Source organism: Mchenga conophoros, linkage group LG5 (genome assembly GCF_057382185.1).
Source record: "Mchenga conophoros isolate Kocher_MC1m ecotype Shallow Benthic linkage group LG5, M_conophoros_male_GT1.1, whole genome shotgun sequence".
NCBI classification, from domain to species: Eukaryota; Metazoa; Chordata; class Actinopteri; order Cichliformes; family Cichlidae; genus Mchenga; species Mchenga conophoros.
Genome location: NC_140530.1, coordinates 30201356 through 30225787, shown reverse-complemented (window position 1 = coordinate 30225787; position 24432 = coordinate 30201356). Strand labels below are relative to the sequence as shown.

The 24432-nt window shown below is 40.1% G+C and overlaps 1 protein-coding gene and 1 pseudogene across 1 annotated transcript; both read right to left on the bottom strand.

Annotated features, from left to right (window-relative positions):
• Positions 1-729: 729 nt before the first annotated feature.
• Positions 730-1343, bottom strand: LOC146574830 (transcription factor HES-2-like; annotated as a pseudogene).
• Positions 1344-5511: 4168 nt separating this feature from the next.
• LOC146574829 (uncharacterized) lies at positions 5512-18612 on the bottom strand. The gene is made up of 6 exons (XM_085274795.1): positions 18170-18612; positions 15988-16211; positions 14250-14352; positions 13643-13738; positions 12369-12883; positions 5512-11988 (listed from the first exon to the last, which is right to left on the bottom strand). Exons 1-6 carry the CDS (start codon positions 18209-18211, stop codon positions 10533-10535), a joined length of 2436 nt encoding a protein of 811 aa, XP_085130921.1. The 5' UTR covers positions 18212-18612; the 3' UTR covers positions 5512-10532.
• Between the last annotated feature and the right edge of the window lie 5820 nt (positions 18613-24432).

The following is a 24432-nucleotide window of genomic DNA, read 5'->3' as shown; positions in this document are numbered from 1 at the left end:
TGTTCTTTAGGTTTGTATGGACAACTCATGACATGTTGTCCATACAAAAGAAGAACACAAAAAAATACGGAATGATTTGTAAAATAAAAATAACATGTCACACAAAATCATTTGATTTCAATTATACATTTTTTAGCATAAACTCAGGCTGCGGTTGAAAACAGATAATGGTGATGATGCATCGCAGCTGTAACTTGGTAACATCAGCAGGACATGAAGAGTGAAAGATCAACTGTCTTTACAAAAGACAAAAACATTGTGACATAAATCCTCATATCAGTGTCAGAACAATAAGCAATAGTTTCAACACATATCACCACAATGTAATGTACAGTGTTACTTTAAATACTAGTGAGCAGTAGCTGGATATGCTTGTTTGGTCAGCTTATGATTTGATTGGAACACCAAGAATGTCAAACGTTCTTTCTTAAAACAAAAGATATGTTTGATTTAATTACTTCCATGGGAAATATGTTTGACAAGGAAGTGTGAAGTACACTTAGTTTAAAATTTAAACGTCAAACTCCCCAAAAAAGAATTTATTTTTCAAATATTTAACCAACCAGCTGACCAAGCCTTGGTCCTTCAGCTTATCTGTGTTTTCTCTCTTTACTTGAAAGATAGCGATATCACTGTTTCTTCAGGAAATGTTAAGTCATTGAAATTTCATAGAATTCAGTCAATATCATCAGTATAGCTGATCTAGTAGTGACTCCAGTCTGTGAGCTTCTACCATGGCCAGCAGAGGGAGCTGTAGACTGGACTCTTGTCTTTGGCTGTGACAATCAGAGGAGAGAAGTCCGCCTCAGTCAGGTTTCCTTCAGAGGAAATGTGCAGCTGGTTGATGTGGTTCAGACTGAGTCTTCACCTCCTGTTTTAACAGAACATGCACCAGCTCTTGAATACATCTTGAGTAGCCCTTAACAGCTGCTGAGTCCACAGGTTGACACTTCTGCTGCAGTCTTTGCAGGAAGCCAGGATGTCTGCCTTCTCCAGTTTTGAGTCTGGCTGCTGTTTGAGGAGCTCAGAACCCAGGAGAGACTTGAGTTGTTCAATACTGCTGTTGATTCTCTCTCTGCAGATCTTCTCCACCAGAGGCTTTCTGAGCTGCAAGAAGAAGAACAAAGTCATTAATAAAACAGTTCTGGTGCATAGGTTTAGTGTTATTAAACATCATCTTTAATGAATAATGAATGACATTCTGATAATATCCAATTTACCTTATGATTCAGAGTCACATGGTCCTGAGAATTAGTCATTACTGGAGAGACTGTAGCTGCCATGGCCGGATCTCTGTGCTGTAGAGGTCTCTGTAGAGAGACTCTGATCTCTGCTGCCTTCATCCCTCCTATTTATACTCACACATCACCATATGAATGTGTGGGCCTTGGTCTGACTGGAGTTTCCCACAGTCTTGACCAAGTAGAGTGCCGGACATAAGAGGAAAGAAATCTGGTCTCCCACATGTGCGCTGGTCATATTAGTAGGGGACAATAGTTTGATTTCAGGTGACCGGTGGTGGACTGAAGTGGAGATGGAGTAAAAGACTCAGAGAGCTGTGTGCAGATAATAGAAAACTGTGACCTTGTAGAGAATACTAATACACTGCCTTGATGCTGAGATCAATGACTTTGACTGGGCACACACTCATCATCTTGATACACTTTCTGTATGAATTTGTGAGCAGGAAGTTGCTGTCAGATTCCCACAGTATTGAATGATAGAATAGAATTAGAATAGAATTCAACTTTATTGTCATTGCACATGCACAGGTACAGGGCAACGAAATGCAGTTTGCATCCATCCAGAAGTGCTTTAGTGATATAGATATATTACAATATATATTAGCAATAATATAGATATGTGAGTATATTACAGAAATGGGTCTATTATGGTATGTTATAATGTACACGGTATGAAGTATGTTGTGAATATTCTATAACTATAAGTATGTACAGGCTGTAGTGAGTACAAGCTATGTACAGGATATGAACAGGATATAAATATGAAAAACTATACAGAATATGAAATAAATAACTTTACAGAAATCTGAGATATACAGCTATACAGAAATGGGAACTATGCAAGTTGTAAACAGTTGTAGGGTTAAATGATGATGTCAGTGCACTACAAAGGTCTTTAAATGGTTACTGAGCTCTAACAGAGGCAGAAATTGACATCACCACCATTCTGGGATCCATCGTTTCAGTTTACATTTTGCAACTGGGCGAAGTTAGAACATCTAATTATCATGAGACCTTTATGCTGTCGGATGCTGATGAACGTCATATGTTTTCATGAAGGGGGAGGTTGAGGCAGCTGTTTTTGAAAGTGTGCCAAATCCCCCAGGAAAATAGTCAGGCACCGGAGTGGTTAAGGATGCAAATCAACTTGAATTTTGTCCTTAGAGCTTTCTATGCTCACTACATTGAGTTTAGCATGTTACATTGTTACATAACTGACATATTATGACTCAACTCATCTTAAATTTGCAAATAAATATTTTTCTTGTTTAGCAGCGTTGATTTACACCAGATTTTCTACCAAGCTCACTGATTTGACAAATATAGCTTTCCTTAAGTGTGATCATATTCATTTTAATCTTTCTATTAAGGTCAAAGGTCTCGTGTATTGTCCCTCTGGGGATCTGACCGGGACTCTTCTGTGCTTTCTCACAGTCTGTCCCTTTACCACTTTTACTGGTGGATCACTACCTTGTGTCTCATTATGTGTCACATTAATCTGGGAACACCTTTTGTTTCCTTAAAATTTCCATAACTTTCTCCTCAATACTTTAACAATAGAGCAAGAAGAACTGTGTCAGTTCATCAGATCTCTTTATGTGCACACAACAGTCAATCTTCATCCTCTAATAAGTCTTTTCTTAAAAAAAAAACAAAAAAAAACAAAAACAAATTAAAAGAGGACATGTGAGCCTAAATGCAAAGGACTAGATGTGTTTGTGTGTATTCAAAGGAATTGCACAAACAGGGAAGGTAGGATGTGTTGGTACATCACATCAGTATGGCAGCTTCGGTAGAAAGTGCAGATAATGTCATTTTTAACAGTTTAAGTAACGCTGATGATGAACCTCGTAATCTTTATGTAGAGATGACAGTTGCTCTGATATTTTTGAGTGAAGTGAGAAAACTAATCATCGGCGTAACTTTGTGCTGAACACTGGGGGAGGGGGGGGGGGGTGTCAAGATCTCTGTCTAAATAAATAAATAAACCTGGGTAAATTCCCAGATGCTTTAACATGCAACTAGTTTGCTGGTAATACCTGGAGTGAGTAAAGAAAATCAACAGCCTATTTATGCAGGATAATTCATAATTTTATTGGGGGGGGGGGGGGGGGGGTTATATTGGTTGGGTCTGATTATTGGGGGGGTCATGGGGGGGATCTATTGGCTAGCATTTGTTCTTCATTCCTGGATGAATGACTGCCTGTGAGAAACGTATTGCCTAACACAACCTCAAACCTCTACACCAGGGGTCTCAAACTAGTGGCCCACATCACCCCTACTTCTTCACGTATATTGACGTGAAGAAATATAATGCAATTTGGCCCTTGAAGTTACTTTTTTTGTTAGGGAAGATTTGTTTGTTGTTGAGTGCAATGTTAAAATAAGTTCTTTAAAAAGAAAAATCTTATTTAATATGAAGGCAATATGAGCAGAGAGTACAAACGTTAGGGATTGGCTGTTGTAGCTCAGTGAGTTATTTGTAAAGAAAACAGTTTTCACTAATGTGTACACTTATGTCTGCATTTCTTTTTGTTAAATACAAACAAAATTGCGATGTCACGTGTCTGGCCAGAAAGAGAGTACCAGTTTTTCTATTTGGTTGTTCAGTTAAAAGCTTCAGTTAGTTAAAAGTGAGGGAAAAAAATGTGTTCACGTTTGCAGTTTCAGAAATATTTGTGGGTGTTTTCTTGTTTGTTTGTAGTACTTAAAGGCTAAAGTGGCTCTCGTATGAGATGACATTGCCGGCAGTGGCCCACAGCTCCTTTGAGTTTGAGACCCCTGCTCTACACCAGTGTCTCCTACCCACTGTGCCGCGCCACATAGGTGTGCCGTGAGAAATGATCAGGTGTGCCGTGGAAGATTATCTGGTTCCACCTGATTACTACTAAGTGACCGTGTACAACTACATTAAATGGGTTGCCAGCTGCCAGTAAAACAGAAGAAGACGAAGTAGAAATTATATAATAGTCATGCTGCAAGTGAGACAACACAGCGAGTAATAACAATAGATAAATATATTTGAAAAGAAAAAGTAGTCAATATGACGTGGGTCCTGGAGAAAGTTCCGACCCAGATGAAGGCCCTAGCATGTGTAGTGGTCAAAAGAAAGCAAAAACGGTAAACGGAAAAATTATCAACATTCATTTTGTAACATTTTTGTTTGGTGGTGCGCCATGTGATTTTCTAATGTAAAATATGAGCTGTGGCTTCAAAAGTTTGGGAAACACTGCTCTACATTATCTGCCAATTGTTGTTTCTTAAGAAACTACTTTGAACACTAATTCAGAAAAAAAAAAACATCCAAAAACGATGCTTATCTATACATACAGAAGAAAAAAAGTCAGAGGATTTGATTTTAGTGATATCCAAAAACAACATCTCATTTTGTCTGATATTAAAACCAGCCTGTAGCAGTTGCCCACGTCCTCCAGAGGGAGCTGTTGATCGGATTCTTGTCTTTGGAGATGCTGGCCTGAGCTGTGGAGCTTACAAGAGAGAGAAGTCAGCCTAGATTGATACAGCCAAAGCACTGGTCCCAAAGAGACTATTTCATTTTATCTGGTTATGATATTTTACATGTTTCATTTAGCAAAGTACATGATGGTAAAAACTGAATTAATGTACATCACAAAAAAGAAACTTATTTACATGATGTTATAGTAAGTGTAGCAATACAGTAATAAATGACTACATGCCTATAGTCTTTTTAAAGTGGACAGTTATCAACAATAGCGAGCATCATCAGTTTTTTACATAAAGTTTAAGTCAGTGTCGTTATAATATAAACACGCACCAATGTAAGACTATTCTAAAACAGATGGGCAGGATTTCCTTTTTACATCCAATTCTATCTTAACCTTGGTTCAGAAATTTTAGATGTCTTAACCTTTTGTCTCAGCTGGACTCTTACTTAGTTTAAGAGTCCTTACTTTTCATTGTTTTTACTTATGGATTAATGCAGCATTAACTAATGGTGATCTGATTGGTTGCAATGTGGGACCTCTTGAGTTATCCTTTAAAACACCTGAAGCTGAAATGGCTTTATTTATTTTAATTCAAATATTGTCAAAGACACATTGAAAGCCGAGTTTTCTAGAGTAGTAGTGATAAAGGTGATATAAGACTGAATTGCAGCAATCTGTTGAAAATGGCTAGGCTCAAAAAACCCTCACCTGTTCAAAACAGCTGTGTACAGACAGAAGTTTATTGCTTGTGTCTGACTGGCAACAAAAGTTAAGTCTTGAATAAAAGCACAAAACAACAATTTCATAGCTAATTAAAATCTCTTTATTACAATCACATGTACATCATTATATTCCAAAAAGCTTGCCGTAGTGAAAAGTACCCTTGCACAGACAGATGGATGCGGTGTTGCAAGCTGGATGGAAGTATTGTCAGATGGAGTAAAACAAGTATTGAGATCCCCCAGCAGCAAGTATCTCCGCTCCAGTGTGCTTTTAATTTCACATCACATGAGGACAGCAGCGCTATTTTCAGCCCTCTGTGTCCTTGTGTAACGTAAGCAAAGAGAATGAGGGGGGTGGGTGAGAAGGAAAATTTCTCTCTTCGTCATCCATTATTCAGAGTGTTTGAGTCACAGCTGAAAGAGGTAAAACGGGGAAATAAACAGGGTGCAAGGTTGATTTCATGTCTTTCCTCACTGAATGCTTAACAGGTTTCAAACTGTTTGAATTTTCTTTAAAAAAAAAAAAAGATTTTGTCTGTCTTCTTCCGAGTGAGATTAATTAATTAGAAAGCAGCAATTTCTGTGAAGTGCAGGATCCTCTTAGTTTAGCACAAAAACTGGAACCTTCAGCTGACATCTTTTAATACAACTTATGGCTATTAGTGTCTTAGCATAAGGTTGAATACTATTTTTAATATTTTAAACGCCAAAAAAATCATTTAATTTTAAAATTCTTTTTTTTACAGCACTTTGATAATGAATTAAGATAATCCTGTTGTGGGTGTTCTTTGTGTTAGTTTCTGGAAATGTGAAAATAATAATAATAATAATGTAATGAAGCAGATTTTACAGCAAAAGAAACAAAGTACAATGATTTAAACCTATACACTGAAACTCTGATTTAGCAGAAGTTTACACTGTACTCACAATCTGCAGATTTTGATTTAATTTGAGATAAATGAAATGAAGCAGACCCAAATAATACAGAGTAAACCTGGTTGTTGTGGACCCTGGCTGTCTGAATTCCCTGGGCATTTGCTAAACTTGCCCAATTGCTAATCCAGCCATGACTGAACTGTGTGCAAATGCAGCACAGTACATCGCATCACGAAACAGGAGAAGCTTGTTTCAAAATTCACAAGATAGAGGATATTAATCAGCTGTTATGTCTCCATTTTACTTTTTCACAGGGCTATTTTTTCCGTGTTACCGTCTATCTAGTTTTGCTTCATGAGGAATTTAATAACAAGTTCTAAAATAAGTAGTCTATGAGTTTCCTGCCTTTAAGTCTTTCGCTTTTAAAACACAGCAAAACTGTAATTTCTCCTTTTTTCATTTCATATTCACAGATTGATAACATTGAGATTTAAGTCATACAACCTTTGTTTCAAGCTTCATGGAGCTTCACAGTAAAAGGGTCTGGAACTGACTATCAGATAAAACTGATATATATCTGAAACATCTCACTCTGAAGAAGACAGAAAACATTTGTCTGTATTGTCTGTGTCACTTTTAAGCATTACAGTGTTTGTTATCTTACTCATAATTCATGGAAGTCACATTTAACATTCAGACCAAAATGAGCCACTATCCATGAATGCTGATAATGTGGATGTGAGTTTTAAGCATACTAATACTACAGTGTTCATCTCTGTGCTGTATATACAGCCTCCGTAACACAGCTATAAACCTACAGAATCACATCATAAACCACTGGAGGCGTCTGATGGCATTTTCATGTCCTGTCCTGTCCAGTCCTCAAACGCACCATCTGACAAAATCAATATCTACATGTCTTAATGACACAAAACAACAGTAAAATTCAATTGATCCATTTAAAGAGACAATAATATTCACATTTTGTGTTCACTTCTTGAAAACAGTAAATCAAGGTTTAACCAGCTTTTTAACTAAAGTAGCTCGGAAAGATTTTAAAGATCATAAAAACGGTTCACATTGGTTTTGAAACCATCACAAGAAAATATTGAAATATGTCCAACACAATCACAATAAACGATTTTTTCCTCCATAAATCACTATGTTAGTTTATAAAGAAAACATTAACACACACTGTCATTCTATCTACAGTCGTTCCACTGGCCTCGGTCCCTGGTACAGAAAAGTAGGGAAAACTTTTTGTATAAAAACGATGTGCAAAAAGTTGTTTTCTTAGGTCCCTCTCATGGAAAACTATGTAAAGAAATAACGTAAATATATACATAACCTTTGCTGTTGCTGTTGTAAATTCTACGACTGCTGTACACTTGTGGTGACTTGTCACTTTGTGCATCTGTTGAATCGAAAACAAGTTACTGCATTCGATGGAACCCTGACAGGTAGCGTACACAACACCGTCATTGTCATATTAAAACTAGCTTGAGGTATTATTGCACATTTTCCTGAACCGCGGACCTGGAATCAGTAAGTTTTCAGATTTACTCACGCTTCATACCAGCTTTTAGTGGAATGTCGACGCTGACTTTAGCTCTGTCTGTTCTGGGCAGACATACAGTTGTGTTCACAAATTTACATACAGTCATCATTGGCCTTAATGTCATGGTAATTCTGGGGATTGCAATGGTTTCTGTGAACTGTACTTCTTCCAGAGGGAAAGATTGTACAGTATAGGTCATTAAAAAGCAAGAATTGGGTGCACAAGTTTAAATTAAACTTCTGACCTTTAAATTCGTTGGCCTCGATCTAAACGCTAATTAAGATCTGTGAACTATGCTTAAAAGCAGGGTCCGTGCCAGGACACCAACCAATTTTAATGAACTCTACCAATTCTTTCAAGGAGAGTGGTTAAATAATCAGCCAGAATTTTGCCTGAAGCTTGTTGATGGCTACCAAAAGGGTCTGGTGGAGATGTAACCAAACATTAGTGTGGGAGCATGTGCGCTTCTGACTAAGTATGTTTATTTTTGATCCTGTGTGGATTTGAGAAATCCTAAATAAATTCAAACTTGTGCACCTAGTTCTTGTTTCTAGAGGTCAATAAAGATATATGCTTTACAATCATGTCAGTCTGGAAAAAAATAGCAGTTCAAGGCAATCATTACAAGCCCAAAACTGCTATAACATTTATGATGAGTGTAAGCAACCTTCTGACTGTAACCATATGCAGCAGCAGTCTGCAAACTTAATCTAAAGCTGTCTTGAGGTGTAACTTTTTTCTTGAAAATTCTCTCACCAAAGTCAACGCATGTAGATTTCAGTAAACATGCATAAACATTTAGTGCACAGATAGATTTGTAAACATCCAGCCAACAGTAAAGACACCAAGAACAGAGACCCATGAGCCAGGAAGGGCCAGAAATCTGATGCTGCATTCTCATCACGTCAGTAAGAAAGGGATGAAATGTTGTCATAACATCTTTGCAATATGAATGTGCCACTCAGCAGTAATGGTGTATTTTAGCTAAACACTAGCTACAACTAGTAATGTCCATTGCCATCATTTGGTCTCATCATAGAAGTGACCTATAGTTAAACGATCAAAAATAAAATACAAGGTTTGGCTTACCAGAAGGTAACAAATATGTGCAGCTCCTTCTGGCTCCTTTTTAATTATCTGAATCAATTGTATCCATCTTATTAAATTACATTAAGATGTAACTGCCAGTGGCAATGGCTTTTATTTTTATTTTATGGCTTCCCATTAGTTTTATCGTTTTTTTTATACTGGCACTTTCTTGGTTCTCTTTTCACCAAGTGGGACAAATATTCCAATCAGCTGCATGTAATTCATGGCATTAAAAATGTGACGTGAATGTAGCATAAAACTGACTCCCAAAGACTATTACAACTGATTTCACAGACTAAAGCTGTGGTCACCTGTGAAAAACCTCCATGGCAAACTCTTTACCCCCTTGATCAGCATGTTTTTACTCATGTTGCCCAAGCCAGTCAATCAGGTCACACTATTTAGCATTTCAGTTAGAAAAGCTCCCACTGACCTTTGAATTGTAAACAGTTTCTGTTAAAAAACAAAAAAGAAACCTTTAGGATTTGGCATTAAATCTCAGTTGTCATTGTCTGAATTGCTACAGTTGATGGTTTCTGTAGTGCTGATAAAAAAGCATGTAATTCATCATTAGTGCGCAGCCAGGTGCATCACGTAGAACAGTATTGCTCCCCGAACGTCTTAGATTGAGGATCTAAGTGAAAACCTAAATCTCTGTAAATCTATCAGAGCTTCGGTGAAATAAATGGGGCATAAGATGGAGCATGAAAGAAATGATGCAAACAAACACACTCATCTGACCTTGTTCGTTTGTGTGTTATAACAAGCGCCATGCACTGACACAGACGTTTTGTCCAGAGTGCTATACAGTGGTCAAACACCCACACATAAAGCTATCAGTTGAGGTGATGTACAGCAATGACAGTGAGGTTCCCTCCCATTCACACATTCATTAAAGGAACAATTCAACTTTCTGTCAGTCTTCTTGTTCTCTGTCTTCCCCAGAGACTTGAGAAAATGAGTATTAGGTTCATCATTATGCTTCAAATACAGAGATGGTGAGGACCTTGTTCATCCAAAGTCACTACACATTACTGCTGCAACAAAGGTATGAACAGCAGAGTGTGGTAAACATTGCACGCTCCATTGTATGTGCACCGGGGACAAATGCCAGTCATATGGACCCATATGTTACTATGAAAATTCACAGCTCATAATTTGGGTTTGGTTTGACATGAAATTTATGGCCATCTGTTTATCAACCATAAATTAACTCAAATCTGAAAATCCTGGACTGACCAAAAACCAGCTGAACTGGGTGAGACATAAAAGGATTATTTAGCTGTAAATACCTCATGTTGCCCTGGATCATTTTAAAAAAAATACATGAATGGCTTTGCAGTGTTTAACCTGGCTTAACACAAGGACTGGAAGCAAGCTGCAGCTAGTCTGTGCTTAGCAAGGCTAAATATGTCCTGGACCTCTCTGTAAGTGACACATGTAGTTAAAACTAATATCATCGTCTCATCTGGCCTCGGAGAGACAGCACAAGAACAATTGCTAAAATGTTGTATTGTTAGCTTAATGTCACACACATTCACACGCAGAGTTGCAGTTAGACACTGTGTCCATGCAGTTAGACAGTGGTGACCGTCAGCAGGGAGCTGGGACACAGCATGTCATCCTGGTTGTCCAGCCTGGTCCCATGAGTCAGGAGCTCCTCTACTGTCGTCCAGTCATCCAACAGCTTTCTGTTCCTCATACGACTCAGCTTCCTCTGACTCAGCTCCAGGACCGTGTTGCACCTGCCTTCTGCAAAACCTCTGACTCCATTGCTGTCCAGAAGACCTCCATCATCAGCGGAGGCTCCTCCTCCTCCTCCTACCACGGGTCCTCCCCTGCTAACGACATCTCGTACAGTCCCTCTACTGGCCTGCAGCTGTTGTAGCTGCTGTTGCTGCCTCTGCTCACGGGCCAAAAGAAATTGTTCCCTCCTCTCCGTTCGACTCCAGTATCGACCCATCAGCATGTCAGTGCTGGTCTCCTCGTCGGTGCTCATCCCGCTGCGCTCATCCGCTAGCTGAGAGGCTCGATCTCTAAGCAACTGGCTCCTAGAGACTCGTGTGGTTGTGTTGGGTTTACAGTTTGGATTAAATTTTGACTGCAGACCAGAACTGTGGTTTAAACTTGAACCTGCATTAATTGGTCCTTTGTTTACATCCTGTCCAGCTGTAGCACAAGCTCCTGTGTGACCTTCCAGAGTGCTGTAGAGGCCTCTGCCACCTCCACTTCCATGAGACTGACGGCTGGCGGGTTTTGGCCATGTGTCATTGACGTCACCGGCCTGAGGAGGCAAGACAAGACTCTGGAGGTGCTGCTGCTCTCCGACTCGGCTCCTCTCAATCTCCTTCTGCCTTTCCCTTTCCATCTCCTCCTGAATCTGTGTCTCCCTCTCCCTTTCAAGCTCTTTCTCTTTTTGAATTTGCCTTTTTTGCTCCAGTTCCCTCTCTATCTCTCTGTTCCTTTCTACCAACATTGGCTCAGGCATCAAGCTTCTTTCTTGTGAGTGCCACCAGTCATGGTGCGCGAGCTGGCTGTTGGAGTTGTTGTCATAGCAACGCTCATGGTTGTTGGCACCTCTGATGTGCCCCAGAGTGGTGGCATGTTGTTGGGGTGAGAGGGCCATGCCTCCAGGGTGGGAAGCCATCACACCTGTCACTAGCTCGGCTTCCTCTGGCAAGCCTGGTGGCAAGACGTTACATGGTGCGACGCCTCCACAGTGGTGCAGGGTTGCAGCGCAGTAGGATGGGGAAGCTGGGTGGCTGGCTCGTCGACGGTACTCTTGTGGAGGTGGCCGATGGTGCAATGTTCTGCTTCTCCTCAGCATCCCAACTGAGCTTGACCCCTGGTGGTGCTGCACTGGCACTAGTGGTCTCCGGTGGCTAGAGGGAGTGCTGCAGGTTGAGAGGACTGGGCCTGTCATTCGTGACACTGCAGTGTGTGTATGGGAGGGATTGAAGAGGGCGCCACTGCTGGAGCTGTGACGGTTCAGACAGGGCCGATCAGCTTTGTGGAACTGGACTGATGAAACCCTGGAAATACAAAGAGTTTAATGAAAAAAAGGCACCAAAGAAAAGGTTTTAGGTCATGTGTAGTCCCTGTAATCCATGGGTTGTATTTTACAAAGATATGTTTTTTTGGTAAATTAACACAAATGTTTGAGTTCCAAGCAGCATACCTCTTTTTTATTCTGAAAAAAAAAAAGTGTTTTAAAAATTTTTTTTAACAAGTTTTAAATCACATTGCAATCAATGGTTGTTTTGTGTGTTGGCTTTCGTTTAGATTGGTATCATTTGTAACTGGTATTATATAAGTGAGTAATATTAAAAACAAGACTGGTTTAACTATGTACACCTATCTGACAGACCTTAGAGAAACCAGCACCACGATAAAAATTTGATATTCTAATTACCTGACTAGGCCACGTGATGGCAGGTCCATGACAGGCCCAGCACCATCCTCCATCCCAATCTGCAGATGCTGACATTGAGGCTGCATTGTCAGCGCCTCAGGGATGGCCTCCAGCAGCTCACGGTGGCTCTTGGGGCAGCTGTCACGCCGTTCCTGCCTTTCGCATGGTTCACCCTGATGTTGCAGCCTGGCATTGTAGAGACGCATTCGCTTCTCCAGCAGCCTCTGGAAGTGCCTGAACTCCCCGGTGCTTACACTATAGAAGCCTGAGTCGCTGAGCTCTGAGGAAATGAAGGACTCTGAGGAAGGAGAGCCACCACCTCCAAAACCCCCACACCCTCCTGGGGCGAGGGCCCCATGTGAATGACAGTCCTCCAGACCTCCCTCCTCGGTCTCCAGACCTGAGAGGTCACCCTGGTGAAGGGAGCCATCTGTCCAGCCCAGACCACTGTCCAACTCATGGTGCAGGGGCAGGAAACCCATTGGCTTCTCTAGCATAAAATCCTCATCATCTGTCTATAAAAACAGGCAGGGTCAGTCCAGTGCATCATGACACCAAACACTAAAAATGACAACATGTTTTATGTTTTAAATGTGTGAAGAATCTCAGTAAAAAGTGAAACCTGGCTGATTGTGTCTGTAGAGTGAAAAACTGTTAAATACTAAAGGTAAGCATTGAGATCTGCTCTAATTCTCAGTTTATTCACTTGCCTTTTGTTCAGTTGTTTCCTGCTTTTAAAAGTTCCTGAGTGACGGTTAAATCAACATCAATGGCCAAAGAGGAAGGGTGCCAGTATTCTTTTTTGATTTTAACAAATCTAAACAAATTTAATCGTGTATGCCTGTAAATAGTGTTGCCAGTCTGTCTAGCATTGAACCACAAGCTCATATCGCCTAATATGAAAGAGGTGGATCTTTTATGTTTCATTAAAAAATAAAAATAGAAAAAAACCCTTAATGACTATTAAAAAACTAGCTAGTCACTGAAAATAAACACTACTAAAACAGAAAATATTTCCAGATAGTATAAGTTGAACTGAGAATAAATAATAGTGGGTGCATTTATGTTAATGAAGGAACGTGTCAGCCGGTGCAGCTGTGAGGCTCAATGACTCCATGACTGAAATGAGTAAGCTTTATTACTACTTGCACAGAGAGTACTAGCAAGTATAAGCAATTCATAATTGATTTAACAAACAGGGTTTGCATACTCGCCAGATATATGTTTAAAACAACAACGTTAACAATTTTATGGAAAAGCAGATTTTTACATACCTGACTGTGGCAGGCGTTTTGCTCTTCTAAGTTAGTACTGCAGCATCCCATCAGGCAGTTCTGTCCCTTTGATCGACGGCCAGCTAGTTCTAGATCCTGAGTAATGTAGGAAGTGACAGAAGAACATGAGAATGTGTAATACAATTTGTTACTGATTAAACTCATTCTTGGTCAAATCAGAAACTACAGTGTGAAGGTATATATTGCAAATGAACTTTTACAAATTCATCCGCAGTGCAACTCTAGAATCACAGATGAGTGTGCATGAGGGTTGTTTTTTTGTTGTTGGTTGTTTTGGAAATCAAACTGTGATTAGAAATTAGAGGTGTAATTGGTAGACCATTTAATATTCCTTTCATGAGCTTTTTCAGCCATGTCAGCCAGAACAAAACAAAAAAACACGTGAGAGAAGCTACTGAGCTGTGTTTTATGAAAATACGAAAATAGTAATAAGCTGTGCTATATGGCCTCATCGACAATCTGGATGCAAGTGTTCTGATGCACTTCTGTGTGTGTGTGTGTGTGTGTGTGTGTGTGTGTGTGTGTGTGTGTGTGTGTGTGTGTGTGTGTGTGTGTGTCTGTCTGTCTGTCTTTCTCTTAATATCACCTGGCGACCAATGTCCACAGTGTCCCGTGGGGAGCTAGACAGGTAGCTATACCGTCCGCCATCACAGTGATCTTGAGGCAGAGACAGGTGGTTGTAATAATGTCTGAAAGAGATGACAAGGACACAGAATTCAGACATTTTAAAGCAAAAATCCTGGAATTATACAGGTCCGAAGACACTAACGTTCTTCAAAACAAACATGGATAACGTTTCATTGGACAAGTGGGTATCCCCCTTGGAAGACGTAAGTAACGTTCCTTAACTTTCAGGCTGCATATCATGGTTATACATTTGTGTCTGTTTCACTGTATAGTCTGTTAAGTTGAACTTTGTCCCAGTTACTTAAATTTTTATTTTATTTATTTTTATTTCACACATTTAAAAAAATAACAACTGACTCTTACAATCAACAGTTCACAGACAAACTAAAGATGAGACTGCCGACAGTATGAGAGACGGGTGTAGTCACCATGACGGGATCAACTGGTCATGAAGTCTATTGTGACACCTCATCCTGAGTGTGTTTACATCACCATCTTGGTGTTTTGGAACCACATGTGACGGCATCTCAGGAACACCGCAATATATGATAGCGGCTTTGAAAATCCTTTGACTGTACTCTTGTCGATTAACAGCCAAAGACACAACGGCTAAGTAGTCATTCATGTAATCCTTGATTCTGACAGGCTTCTAGTTGAAGCCTGCCACCTGGGGCGCATGCATAATCATTGTAATCATTACATTGTACTCAACATGTGATAATGAAATTTATGTCACTCAGACACATGCACAAACACACAAACACACACACGTATATGTATACATTACAATGTAATCCCATTACATTTTTCAGTAATGCAGTAATTTAACTGTGTTATTTGCATGCTAGCACAAAGCTAGCCAAGAATCTAGAGTAATAAACCTATAGAGCTGAGTGTATGCTGACCCCAACCCAGCAGCCAGAGCCTGAACTTCAACAGGTAAATGATGGGCAGTCATGTTTACAGCCTCAGTTTCTACCTGTTCATGTTTTTACAAGAGAATCACTGTGACGATCGCTTTTAAGTCTCTTTGGGCTGGTTTTAAACTTTGCATTGTGTTGTCAGCTTTGTGTTTATGTTTAAATACTAAAGAAAGATCCCATGTGTATCCTCTTTAGGATAGGAGTTTGTGTTGGTATGTGAAGCTGTAGCCTCAGGTTTATATTGTTGATGGATAATTATGAGACAACGTATTTTAGATCATTTTACTGAGTAATGAGAAAGTAATGAAATGAGTAGTGAAACAAATTACTTTCTCTAGCATAATTAAGTAATGTACTGCATTACTTTTAAGAAAAGTCATTTTCTGTGGTCTTTAAAAGTGGAATGATTGAATATTTACTGCTTTTGCTTTAAAAAAAAAAAACCCCAAGAAGCATCCTCTTACTAAAAAAGTTTTTACATTTTTACAAATATCAGTAAAGCATTTAGTTTTCTTGTTCAATTAAACAGTTTCCAATCATCACTGCACAGGGATGCAGCAAACACTATAATTTATTTATGATACTGGCTCCTTTTAACTTTTCAGGGCATACAAGGATGTTTGCACAGTATAATGACATTGTTATTTAGTTGTTTAGTACAGTGTGGTCATAAGAAATCCGATGTAACTGCATACCGGCATTTCTTAAAATCACTGTGAGACAAAGTGGTTTTACAGCTCTTAACATTACATAACAAATCATATGTTTTATTACCTGTGTTGGTAAGAGGGACTAGAAGTGTTAAGGCCCGCCCCCATCAGAGGGAGGGGCAGATTGAGGTGCTTCAGGTCAAGGGGAAGGGGCTCCCAGGATCCCCTATCTGCCTCTGTGCCACGCCTCCTCTGGCCCTTGATCTGCATGGTGATTGGACGCTGATTGGCTGCCAGGATTCGCAGAGCATCCCTTTGGCTCAGGTGTGCTAGACTCCGCCCATTCATCTGAGGCAAACAGACAGAAGGGTTGTGATGTTAGCAAAGTTGCCTGCTGCTGAATTCATGTGACACAAAGCTCATTGAAGGACACATCAATCGCCACCAATGGACACATTAACATTAGCTCGATACTCTAATAATCCTGCCTTCATTAACTAATATAACCTTTGTATATGCTTAAGACTTAACAGAGTAAGTGTCTCATTTTTAACACGTCAAACTGTCTGATTGTAAATGTGAAATCTTCTGATAACAAAGGGTTTCCATCTCAATTATATATTTTCTAAACTTTAGAGCTCACAGGTGGGCTTGAGCCTATTTCAGGTGACACTTTGAGAGTGCAGGAATACACCCTGGGTCATCAGAGGGCTGACTCAGGAAAAGAAAAACAACTATTTCCACTCACATTCACAGGGACAACATGCAAACTGCATAGTGAAGTCCTGCCACCAATGGGTTAGAACAAAGCGCTCCAAAAGAACTATACTCAGCTACAGGTAAAAAATAATAACCAGAGTAGTGGTTGGTTTTGATTATAAATACCAGCCTCGAGGGGAAAAAAGTGCCTACAGCTTGAAGGATAACTAGCATTACTCTTAGCTAGGGGTTGGTCAAAATAAAATATTTGTGTAATTCGTGCGTCATCTTTTTGGATTGGTTCTGACTCCTAGATTTTCTCCAGCAACAGAATTTTTTTAGTCCCTATGGTAGTGAGGTAGAACAAAACAGAACTCCACACTGCAGACAGTTGGTACTGTTAGTACGTGTCTTATTGTGGATTTATTTTTTCCTGATTAAATATAATACATGTAACAGCTGCTACATAGAACAGTAGCTATGGTTAATCCTTCACAGCCTGTGAAAACGGCAGGCCTTATGTGGCTCTGGAAGAACTTTGTCAAGTCTGAAAAATAAACCCTTGTGATTTTATTGCAGATACATGGCCTTAAGCTTAGAAACCACTAATGTGTAAATTGGACACCTGAGTTACAAACTGAGTGGGTGGTGTGGACTAAAGATGTGGCTTCTTGCCCTAATGACATGATAGAATTAATTGAATGATGAGGTTCTACAAACAAACATAATCTGGTAATGTGCTGTGGGAAAACTGCATTCATCAACATCACAATCAAATTTATGCTTGCCCGCTGCCATTTTAAATGCACTTCATGTAGGGCTTTTTTTTGTTTGTTTGTTTGTTTTGCAGTGTGAACACACTACAGACCACAAACGGACTCAATTTTTCAATATTACGCAACTAGGTCAGAAGACCCTCCGCCTGCAGAAAGATGGTAGTTTTTTTCCGGTATGCAACACCCAAACAGCTGAATTATGGCAGTTTAAAGGAAATATGAAAAATAGTGACATGGTATCCACGGCTGCTTTAAAGGGTTAATACCTTCAAGCAGCATCCTGCTTCATGCACACACACAAACACACACATACACTGTCACACACATGCAGCTCAGTGGCTATCGAATTAGACGCATGGACAGTATTGTTAACTCCAGCACATCACAACCATGAGTCACCCTCCTCTACATTCAACTGCACACTCACACACACACTAGCAAACAGGCACACGCGCACACACCATGAGCTGAGAAGCACAAAATGGCACCTGTGTGTGTAGCCAGAGGACGGCAGTAGTCTTCAGGAGATGATGAAGATGTTATACACACAACATTAAAAATTTGACACGCGTACAAAAAGTATTTAGATTTAATGCTGAAGAATTGGGTTTATCATCCATTTATAAACATGCGCACTCACACAAAAATGTAGTCTTGCAGAAATGATGATGCCTTTTTGCATCTGCACATACAGACACACAGACATGCACACGTACGCACGCACTCAAACCTGGATGTGAATGAAGCTTAATTCCATCTACTTTAATGAGACATCATAAAACACTGTTACAGCATTATCTGTAACAGTGAGGCAGGTATTTGGCGGCTCACCGTTTGGTCGCCCATCCACGGTCCAGAAAGCCAGCAGCCCATCGTCACGGTGACAGAGGACAGCTGCCTTGACTCCTATGAAAATCAACGACACTGCTGCTTCCTTCAGCAGATCGTCTCCTCCTCCTCCTCCTCCTCCTCCTCACGCTTTCTGTCTCTCCTCAGTGTGCCTTTCACTCTTGGTCTCTCGGCATCTGTCCCCTCTCCACTGTCCTCTTTTCTCTTCTGTGTATCCCTCTATCTATTTCTTCAGCGTTTCTATCCTTGCCCCTCCCCTTCCTTTACGGCTTCTGATTTTGGCATCCTGCACACACACAGACACGCTTGCATGCAACGCTGCAAACATAAAAATATGCGCAGGCTGACACGGTACATTTAGAGATGGAGAGGGAAACACGCAGTCACACTATGAGGATGGTGTCTGATTGGTAGTCTTTAAAGGATCATCAGCCAATCGGAGGCAGCATTTTCCCTGTGGATGTCTTCCTCTGTGACTGAAACTCCTCAGCAAAGCCTCATGCATAAGGCAGCCTCTACTGCAGCAATATACCCACAGTGGCAGAGGAGACACACCATCCAGACATCCATCTTCTTGCTGTTCATCCAGGATCCCCCAGTTGATGCATGCTGGGAGGTGTAGTGAATACAAAGTATACCGAGGTGGTATATGCTGTACAAGAGAGTATACTTGATTGCTTATAACAAGGGAGCATAGTTTACAGTATCCTGCGGTACTATAAATCGCATCCTACTCTATAGGATACATTCGCTTTATGAGTTTATACATCTTACAATTAAAAAAGCACACCAGAGTCATAGATGGCAAAAAAGTCGTAGTAGTGGTAGTTTGTAAATATATCAGCTAAAAAGAAATGGGTGAAGCTGAAATTAAATGTAAACTGTTAAAAAATAATAGCAGTTCATAGTATCAATATAAATGGCTAGATTTATTAGAATTATAACATTAAAAAGAACCAGCTTTAATAGCAGCGGGTGACAAATTTGAAAGGAAGGCAGAAAAAAAAATGTTGAATAATAGAATAGAATAGAATAGAATAGAATAGAATAGAATAGAATTCAACTTTATTGTCATTGCACATGCACAGGTACAGGGCAACGAAATGCAGTTTGCATCCATCCAGAAGTGCTTTAGTGATATAGATATATTACAATATATATTAGCAATAATATAGATATGTGAGTATATTACAGAAATGGGTCTATTATGGTATGTTATAATGTACACGGTATGAAGTATGTTGTGAATATTCTATAACTATAAGTATGTACAGGCTGTAGTGAGTACAAGCTATGTACAGGATATGAACAGGATATAAATATGAAAAACTATACAGAATATGAAATAAATAACTTTACAGAATCTGGGATATACAGCTATACAGAAATGGGAACTATGCAAGTTGTAAACAGTTGTAGGATTAAAGATTATCGAATGTACAGAATGATTATTTACACAGAGCTATACAGTAGTGCAGTTAAGATAAGTGAGGGTGTAGATAGTTTCTACAGAGGCTATATAAAGTGCTAGTGGTTGTGAGTGGTGGTTCAGTCCATGTTATTATTGTGTTTGAGGGTACAGTTGTCCATTGTGGGTGTGTGTATGTTCAGTCCATGAGTTTAACGTGGGTCAGATGTCAGGAGGCAGAGTTCAGGAGTCTGACAGCTGTGGGGAAGAAGCTGTTCCGGTACCTGGTGGTCTTAGTCCGGAGGCTCCTGTAGCGCCTCCCAGAGGGCAGGAGGGTGAAGAGTCCATGTGATGGGTGACTGGGGTCTTTGATGATTTTCCCAGCCCTTTTCAGACACCGCTTCCTGTAGATGTCTTTTATGGCAGGAAGTGGTGCTCCGGCGATGCGCTGGGCAGTTTTCACGACCCTCTGCAACGCCTTCCGGTCCGAGGCAGAGCAGTTCCCGTACCAGACTGTTATACAGTTGGTCAGGATGCTCTCGATGGTGCAGCGATAGAAGTTCACCAGGATGTCTGAGGACAGGTGGTTCTTCCTCAGAGTCCTCAAGAAGAAGAGGCGCTGGTGAGCCTTCTTGACCAGCTTGGAGCAGTTGGTCGTCCAGGTGAGATCCTCGGAGATGTGGACTCCCAGGAACTTGAAGCTGCTCACACGCTCCACAGCCGTCCCCTTAATGTGGATGGGTGGATGTGGGTCAGCATTCCTCCTGTAGTCCACGCTCCTTGGTCTTCTCGGTGTTAAGCAGCAGGTTGTTTCTGTCGCACCACTCAGCCAGACGATCCACCTCCTCCCTGTAGGCGGCCTCATCGTTCTCACTGATGAGGCCAATCACCGTGGTGTCATCTGCAAACTTAATGATGGTGTTGGAACCATCAGCAGGTCTGCAGTCGTGGGTGAAGAGGGAGTAGAGGAAAGTTATCGAATAAATGAAAAATGGTTAAATATTGAGGCTGAAATATAGCTGAAACGTATAGATTCTGCATTTAATGGGAATAAATAAAAAAGTTTGCCAAATAGCTCTATTGATTGATTTCATTGTGAAATGAATTGGAAAATGATTCAAAGCAATAAAAAAATAGTATCAAATTAATACATTTGGAATAGGACAGCAGGTGTGATGAAGCGGCGCTGGAGCTCATTTGCAGATTTTCATTTTAAAATGAATAAATAATTTATTTTTAATAATTATTTTTAAAAGAGAGGGACCTGAGCATAATCAGAACCAGTCTGTGAGGCCTGGCATCTATCCTGTACCAAATGTCTGCAGTTTTAAGTTATTGTGTAAGTGCAGCTAATAATACAGTGCCTTTTCTCTGATTAAAAACACCTATAGTGCTACACTCAGTTGTACTCACGAAAAGCACGACAAGTTGTTGCGTAACGAATTGAAAAAAATAGTGAGAGATTCACACCCAGCGTACAGTCACCACCTTCACACAATAGCCAATCATGTCGTGAAGTGGGTGTGAGTGTTAATTGTAATTTTTAGGAAGTTACAGAAATGGTCAGACAGAGTGTTGGAAGTGTCTCGAACAGATCCTGATCCAAGTGTATTCTAACAGAGGAAGATATTTTCTAAAACAAAACTGACAAAAAGTTCTAGCCCTTTTTTGTTAAGTCCTTTGCCTCAGCCTTCTTGTTTTGCATTGCCCTGCTATTATTTGCTACAATTTATCTGTTCAATCCAAGCATATTTCTACAAGCGAAAATCAGTGTGTAGGCAGCACATTGGTGTGGTGGTTAGCTTAACACCGTTGCCTCACAGCAAGGCACTCCTGGGGTCTAATCTACTCAAGGCCAGTCTGTGTGGAGTTTGCATGTTCTCCCTGCGTCTTTTTGGGTTTTCTGCAGGTACTCAGGCTTCCTTCCACACCTAAAAGATATCTAGTCAGTGTGGTTAAATTCGTTGGTGAGTGTGAATGGTCTCTGTGTGTTAGCCCTGCAACAGGCTGGCGATCCGTCCGGGGTGTATCTTGGCTTTTGCCCTATGGTGGTTTTTCAAATCTTAGTTGATATTTAATGGTTAGTCCAACAAAATTCCATTGCGGATACAAATTGTGGTAACTGTTAAATTACGAGCAATGTACGTTGAATGTGACACATGAAACAAACTTTATTCAATCAATTTAATCAATTTTATTTATAAAACACCAAATGATGACAACAGTTGCCTCAAGGCGCTCCATTTTTTAAGGTGCCCTATGATAATACAAAGAAAACAGAGAAACAACAGCAATGATATGACCTCATATGAGCAACCACTTTGGTGACAGTGGGAAGGAAAAACTCCCTTTTAACAGGAAGACACCTCCAGCAGAACCAGACTCAGGGAGGGGCGGCCATCTGCCATGACCAGTTCGTGCATCATTGGAATACCCTAGTAGCATAAACCTATTGCAGTGTAACTAACTATAGGCTTTATGCTTTATCTGGAAAAACGAAAGTTTTAAGCCTAATCTTAAAAAAAGCGAGGGTGTCTGTCTCCTGAATCCAAACTGGAAGCTGGTTCCACAGAAGAGGGGCCTAAAAGCTGAAGGCTCTGCCTCCCATTCTACTTTTAAATACTCTGGGAACCATAAGTAAGCCTGTAATCTGAGAGCAAAGTGCTCTGATGCGGTACCATAAGGTCATTAAGATAAGATGGGGCCTGATTATTCAAGACCTTATACGTGAGGAGCAGGATTTTGAATTTGATCCTGGATTTCACAGGGAGCCATTGAAGAGAAGTCAATATAGGAGAAATATGCTCTTTATTTCTAGTCCCTGTCAGTACTCTTGCTGCAATGTTTTGGATTCTGAAGGTTGAAGGCCTGTGGTACATGGCCAATTATTATATGTAGGTTGATCATAATTAACATTGAAGCAATAATTAGTGGCAGGACTTCTTTGTTTGTGTACTTCTGTTTCTTGTAAAGATCAATGAACAAAATATTCAACAGATCTATAACCATCTGAATTTACAGACCACAGAAAGAATTTACATTCACAAATTGAATATATCTGAAAACGCTCTTTATAAAAAAATGTGGTGAGTTGACTTTAAAAGATATAAAACAAGAGTACAGTGCACTGTTGCTTTGCTTTTAGGCATGCATCTTTGCTTAAACATGAACTATAAATATTAGTATGCCATCCAAAATATTGAGAAATTAATTTATTATGGTGCCATTACTGTATGATCATACTGGAACAAGCTATCTCTGCATTGCAGCACGGAAACAGTCCGGTGCTTTTTTTTTTCTGTCATCTAACTGGATCATTAGGTGGTGAGGTTGCTGACTTTTTTAGAAGTCAGCAACCTCACCACCTAATGATCCATGCACCTCAAGCATCTGTCTTTTACCTTAATATGATCTCAGCAGCCATTAGAAAACCCTTTTCAGCTCTTGCTTTAACACAAATTATTAAAACATGGTTACACAGTGACAACTGAGAAATTGATTTTCTCTATGTTTACTGTATTTTGTGTAATAGTGCCTTTCACACATGAACCCCTTTAATCTGATAGCAACTTAACATGTCAGTGTTCAGTCACTTTTACTGCAATCAGGAGTACACACCTTAAAAATTTTAATTAAAATAAATATCAGAATAATATGTTGCTTATATGTTGTTCTCCTTTCTACAGAGTATTAGTTTATTATCTCAGGCTTCATCTCTGATGCACAATGAAAATAAAATAATTTTAACAAACCGTGAAACTGGTGAGAACACCCTAAAGGAACTAGTCATACAGTTGCATACGGACAAATTAATATTTAGCAAAGCACATTGTATGCAGAAAGTGACAAGAAGGAATAAAACAGAACCCAAATTGACTGTCATGTCACTCAAAGTGTGTGCTATAATAAAGTTCAATGATGCAGCTGAATCTGTGAGAAGTCAACAGTGTGTCCCTCACACTCATGAGGATCGTCATCAATTATGTCTTAAGTGGCAAAGTTGTAAAATCCATTAGTGATGCAGAATGAGTGAGAATGAAAACATGCACTGTTGGTCTCTCCTTATATGTTCTCTACCTCCCCTTTCATCAAAGTGCCCAATTTTACACGCACCTTCAGCTCTTTCTTTAAATGTCACCCACGTCTGAATGTCACAAAGCAAACAGTGAATCGCACGTGTGCAGTGCAGAACAGAAAACCTGACAGGCATGACAGTGAATAAGGTGGGTTTACCTTACTTAATGCTTAATTAAATGCATTGCATTGTCTCACTCTTGGAAGATGGTACTCATACCTTAGATGTGGTGGGTGCATTGCAAGGAATGTATATACACACCACCATAAGGTGAGCAGAACAAACACCTGGATTTTGAGAGGATCTTGTAAAAGAGGAAAGAAAACACACAGGGTTACTCTTCTGCTCTGCAGTCACATGTACATGTACTGTATGTGGGCTTCATTTCATCTGATTCACTCTGAGCTTTGACTGTTTGGTTGTTATGGTAACCAGCTTCCCTGCCAAATATATGTGTTTGTGTGTGAGAGAGTGTATTTATGTTGCTTTCTTAATTTACTCAATTGTCTTTTTAAAACGTGAAGAGAATAATCTGTGCAGATGAGACCTGCAGTGGTGCTGAATGCTGGTGTTACTGGCATCACTGTGCTAGTGCAGATGTTGGTGATGATTGCGCGTGTGTGCGCGCGCGCGTGTGTGCGTGTCATGGTGCTGCTGCTCATAAGGCTGAAGGGTGCATCTGGATGCCTGTCGTTGAGCTCTGCCATTTCTGTACTGAAGTACGGAGGCGGAAAAAGAAAGAGAGGCAGCGGTAGAGTGAGC